The sequence below is a fragment of the Terrapene carolina genome, unplaced genomic scaffold (genome assembly GCF_002925995.2).
Source record: "Terrapene carolina triunguis isolate 2854851 unplaced genomic scaffold, T_m_triunguis-2.0 Scaffold31, whole genome shotgun sequence".
Taxonomy (NCBI): domain Eukaryota; kingdom Metazoa; phylum Chordata; order Testudines; family Emydidae; genus Terrapene; species Terrapene triunguis.
Genome location: NW_020664382.1, coordinates 112408 through 118407, shown reverse-complemented (window position 1 = coordinate 118407; position 6000 = coordinate 112408). Strand labels below are relative to the sequence as shown.

General features: G+C 37.9%; 1 protein-coding gene across 2 annotated transcripts in view; it reads right to left on the bottom strand.

Annotated features, from left to right (window-relative positions):
* Positions 1–983: 983 nt before the first annotated feature.
* Positions 984–6000, bottom strand: part of LOC112119852 (heat shock factor 2-binding protein) — a 45921-nt gene continuing 40904 nt past the window's right edge. Inside the window, exon 8 of one of the 2 annotated variants that reach the window (XM_026651739.1) lies at positions 984–2581. In XM_026651739.1, coding sequence (XP_026507524.1) covers positions 2373–2581 — 209 coding nt within the window. In that variant the 3' untranslated portion in view covers positions 984–2372. Of the gene's footprint in view, positions 2582–3669; positions 3733–6000 lie in introns of those variants that run through there. The other variant, XM_026651746.1, reaches the window with a different exon arrangement.

Genomic DNA, 6000 nt, shown 5'->3' with positions numbered 1-6000 from the left:
CACTACAAAAACATTCAATTCAGAGCAGCTGTAACTGACACAGTTCTTCAAATGGTGAGCTCCCAGCTTTAGTAACACTAGGTACGATAAACGTGTAAGATAAAATTGTAAGGTTTTTACCAAAGCCTCCAATGTGGATGGAAGTGCTGAGCGTGCCTACATACACACACGCAGACAGTCACACTTTTTTTTCCTGTTGCTTACTGGCTTCCAATGGTTTGATTAAAAACATTAATGGGAGAACACCCCTCAGTTGAAAAGTATGTGATTAGACTTTGTTTTTTGCCTTTTACTATACTTTAAAATTAAACACTTTCTTGAGTTGATAGTCCAGGAAATTAGAGACTATCACCATTTTGATTTCATCATGGGATGGTATTTGGTCAAGGTAAGAAAACAAATCCAAAGAAAACATATTTTAATAACTTGTGAGATTTTACTCTGATCAACATCTACACGTAGTGAGTATTGTATATTCTTGGATCAGAAATAGTATGAGTCCCACTAAGTGCTCTTGGCATCTTTTTCTTTTACTCACCCCTATCTAACTTCATTTGTGATATCAGTCTCATATTTTGTGATAACCCTTTGATTTATGGCATATATTCTGGGAAGTTTATATATTGTATTTTTTTCATTCAGTGCTAATTAGGATCCACTGAATTTTTTAGCATATTGGCAAATTTCTGCAACGAGGCGCTTTACATCCATTTCTACTAAATTTTCTAACATTGAATATTTGTAGCATTGTGCAAAACCCCTTTTCATGGAAGCTCTTGCAACTATGTCTTTATCTAATGCATTTTATAGTTCCTCAGCTATAAAATGACCCATTAGCCATAACAGCTAATTAAGGGACAAAATGCATTTATTCTAAGGATTCCACCCTAAACAGAACAAGTTTGTATATATATTAAAAAGAAGTAGCTACAGGATTCTTTTTATGTATCTTGATTTAATGTAACCAATTATGCTGCATTGTGTCATCAATGAGTTCAGAGGCACTGGGGCCCCACTTTAGCAAATCACTTAAATGTGTGCTTAACTTTAAGCCTGTGGTTAAATCCCAAATCAAAGTTAAGCCTATGTTCAGTGCTTTGCTGAACAGGGATGGAACTTTTAAGCTTTACATTGTTTTTTGTCTTGTGCTACTATTTGAATAATAAAAAAAAAAATGCTGTAGCGTGATGCAGATGCAAGACACATCAACAAAATTGTCTAAAATTGATTTTAGAAGATTGTGTTCTGAGTCTTCTGCACAGATGTAAAAGTAGAAGACACCAATGCTGCATTTTTGTTAATATGTTGGGATCTTCATTTTTCTTAATGTGTTGGCTTCATCGGTGAAGAACCATAACACCAGTGGGTAAGAGGAAGTTGTTGTTTCTGTAAAAGTATGTATCTTATCTGTCACTGTTTCCAACACTGTCACATTGCAAGCTATGTTACAAACACAAGAAAACTGGAAATGACAGCGTTATTGATAGACATAAATCATAGCATTACAAAGTATATAATATAGCTGGTTTGGGGGGTTTTTAATTGATGTAAGCAAGCTTAGCCCTAATAAATAATGAGAATTTCAAATAAATACACCAGTGTTCATGACAGAGCAGTAATTAATTTTAGCCTCTTTGGCTATGGAACTAGGTATATTGAGACCACAGCAATCTTTTCCCTTCTGCAGGGCCTATGGGAAGCTCAGTTGCTATTATTCATGGCAGCTGCAAACTCAGTTCTCCAGCAGCTCCACTGAATTTGAATGAAAAATTCTAAAGCAGAATCTAATACACTCCACACAATTCCAATTGTCTTTGATTAGAAAGGATAGAGAAAAGAAACAATAACAATAAAAATGAAATTTCTTGTCTTCTGAAACACTAGAGTTATAAAAAGCATCAAAGTTGACTTTTAGCACACTAATTATTAGAGATGGACTGAATTGGACCAAAAAGGTTGGCTATCCTTGAAAATAAAGAATGTGCTGCCTATAGTTCAGATGATTATTTTATTCCCTATGTATCACCAGCAGGTCATATGGTTTGGATCACTTTTGAAACACGTTATCAACAAAACCCTATGAAATAAATTAAACCTGTCATTCTTCTGGGAGCTCTTCTAGGATTATGTTCAGGCACCTAACAAACAACATGTTTTTTTTTTTTTCACGTATTATTTGCATTGGGTTATCTGGCTAGTGGCAGGGATTCTGATACAGGTAACTAGCTAGATTGAAATGATTCAATCCAAGTCCACCTCTACTAATTACTTGTATATTTTTAATCTGCTATAATATTTTGCATACCCTTGCAGCATAAAAATATGGGGAAAATGTAAACAGTTGATGTCATAATACTCCAGCGACTATGTCTCTACACTTCACACTCTAGGATTTTGAGGTCTTCAAGCAGTTCTTGCGTCAGTGTTTGCAGCTCTGCGTTGCGGCTCTTTGACAGTGCTATGATACGTTGAAATGGCAAGGTGTCACGCATCTCAGGCGCTGACTTTGCTAAAACTTCTGGCTCTAGAATCACAGACTGGAGAAGCCGTAGAACATGCAGACATACTTCTGTATCTGGGTCTAGAAATGAGGAAGAAACGATTCCAGCTACTTGTTACATGCATCCTTATGCCAGGACTAACATTATAGCTCTACATCACCATCCCCCATGGACCCTTGGTAAAGAGAGAGTGGCTGAAGTTCTGCTATTCTCAGCTGCTGAAATGGCCCTTTGGGGCTGGCCGGCCCCAGAATATGAGAAGATATAAAAGTGGCTTAAAACCACCACTGCACTCCTCCTCTGTTCCCTGTGCTAAGCACTGGTTGGGAGGAACTGGTAATCAGGAATATTTTGTTCCCTTCTTCTTTACTCCAAATGTAGCAAATCCCACAGATATGTGGATTTATCAACAACTTTGTCAGTAGCCAAGATTTAGTTTGCTGCAGTTTCACTTGGAGCAGGATAAACTATGTCCCATTACTATTTAGTCTGTTTTAAAACACTCATTCTGCAATTCTTATAAGGCTTTTCTTTATCTATATAAGATTCAGATTCCATTTAAACTCAATAAAACCTCAACTTTAATCAAATACACTTGGTAATAATATGCCAGTCCTCCAAATACTAAAAATTGAGTTGACACAAACTGAAGTGTTGGGTATATTTGATTTTATGGTAGTGGGACAAATCTGGTTTAACTGCTTAGGAACATGTCAGAAAAACATGCCTAGGAAGATGTACAATTAATTTTGATTTCCATTGTTAAAGGAACAGGATGCATTTATTACTATTGAAATATTAGGAGTGATTCTATTTTAATTATACCCAATAGTTTGTTGGGTGTCTGTTTGTGCCTTTGCTAGACGCACCCAGTAGGTGACTCCTTTTATTTTTATATTCTCTATTTTGCATATTCCAAACTTGTATTTCTAATGTATTTTATAGCTAAAATATCTATTTATTTGTATCAGGTGCTGTGCATTTCTACTATGTCTGTCACTGTCATACCTAGATTTCAGGAAAGCCTTTGACAGAGTTGTACGAAAATGTTGAGAAAAATTAATTGAAATTAATTTGCATACCAGCATTGCCATGGGGACTGAAGTCTTGCAGTAGGACCACAAATCAAGTGCAGTGATAAATCACAATGCCTTGAGCTGGAAGGAGGTGTCAAGTGGGCTAGAACAAGGTTCTCTTATTAGTCAGCTTACTTAACACCTTTATTAATGATCTGAAATCAGGGTAAGCAGAATGCATTAAACTAATGCATCACATACATTAAACTGGGAGGTGTTGAAAACACCAAACAGGATAGGGAAACAGAACAGGGCTTAGAAAGATGAGAAATATAGTCAAAAAATGACAAAAGCTTTGTCTAGATGAGGAATTTTATGAAATTCCCACTGGCACTGCCAACAGTTCAGCAGAACAGGCATTAAGCACTGGTGGCTTCTTGCAATTTTAACACTATGTTAGTTAAACCTGACTCTGCCAGACTTCCAGTGTGACTGAGGACAGGTCACAATCTTTCTGTGCCTTAGTTCCCCAGCTGTACAATGGAGTAACATATTTCCTTTCTCCCACCCTTTGCCTCCTCTGTTTAGATCGTAAGCTCATAAGGGCAGTGACAGTCTCTGACTATGATCATGTCTACCCTACAGAGCCTATGTTGGCATAGCTATGCCAGCCTAGGCCCCTAATGCAGACACTGTGTATTCTCACAGAAGGAGTTCTTCTGCCAGCACATTAACACCACCTCCCAGAACCATGTTAGCTATTCCAACAGAAGCACTTTTTTGTTGGCTTAGCTGCTTCTATACTGTGAGTTCTGTCCGCATAACTATATCACCTGGGGGGCTAAATTTTTCACACCCCTACCTGACATAGCTATGTCAGCAGAACTTTGTAGTGTAGACTAGGCCTATGTGTCTATACCAGTGGTTCTCAACCAGGGGTACATGTACCCCTGGGGGCATGCAAAAGTCTTCCAAGGGGTACATCAACTCATCCAGAAATTTGCCTAGTTTTACAACAGGCTGCATAAAAAACACTAGTGGTGTCAGTACAAACTCAAATTTCATTCCACCAATGACTTGTTTATATAGTTCTATATTTTCAGTGGTTCTCAAACAATGGATCGCGACCTCAAAGTGGGTTGTGAGTTCGTTTTAAGGGGGTCACAAGGGCCAGCGTCAGAGTCCCTGGGTCCTAGGGCAGAAAGCTGAAGCCCGAGCCCCACCACGTGGGGGGTGAAGCCGAAGCCTGAGCCCCACTGCATTGGGCTGAAGTTGAAATCCGAGTTTTTAAGTGAGGTGAAACTTGGGGTACCCAAGACAAATCAGACTCTTGGGGGTACAGTAGTCTGCAAAGGTTGAGAACCACTGGTCTATACAGTGATTAGCATAATGGAGGCCTCATCTCATCATGTTTTCTGCTTGCTACCAAATACTGTGTCACCTTAAGTGAGTCATTTATGGCAAAATTTCCAAAACTGTCCCTTAATTTTGGGTGATCAGCTTGAAAACAACTAGAGGCCTGATTTTCAGAATGCTGAGCACACACAACTCCAGCTGAAGTCACAGAGAACTGCAGCTACTCTGCACCGCTGAAAGCACCCACAAATTAGGCTACCCATACTTAGTGGATACTCTTAAAAATACAGGCCACAATCCAACATTTTCAGAAGTTTTTATTTTTCTGATTGTAAATCTATCCAAAATAAGAGAAAAAGATTGTAAATTTGTCTTCAATTTTTGTCTTTAGGCTTCTAAGACTTTATTGTTTTATTTCTGGCAAAATTGAGATTGAAATCCAAACACATACATTTCAAAAAGAATATGACAAAGCCAACTGTTCTCTCTAACACAGGACCAGGTTCTGCTACCTTTACTTGTGTTGAACATTACATTACTTGCAATGGGGCTGTCGTGGAGAAAGGTGCTGTGTACTGAGAGTAAGGATAGTAAAATATGGTCCAGTGAGGCGGAAAAGAAGCTTATTGAAATGAACTGGATGTAGGTAGTCACACCCCTCTTGTATTTCAGTTTGCCCATCTATAAAACAAGTCTATGACTTTTAGTACCTCACAGAAGAATTGTGAGGCTTAGTATATATAAGTTGCTTTAAAATCCTTGATGAAAGGTGCTATGTTAGCAAATACTATATGCATTTACATTAGTATAATCTGCAAACATTAGAAGTGTGTACATGCTAAGGAAGAGAGGAATTGCCTAAGGAGGTATAACACTATGCAACAAAGCTAAGGAAAATTATATCTAGCTGCACAATAGGAAAATTTTCCATTGAGATCTACTGGATTCTGGAAAGAGTCTCCAATGGCAGTCATAGAATCCCTATTGATTGAATCACTTGAATGAAGAATATATTAGGCACTTGGTGAATATAATGTTGCATCAGAAGAGGTATGGATAAGATAAACTCAGTATCTCTCGCCTCTGATTTCTATTGTTCTACATGTATTGCAAGACACTTAGAGTTA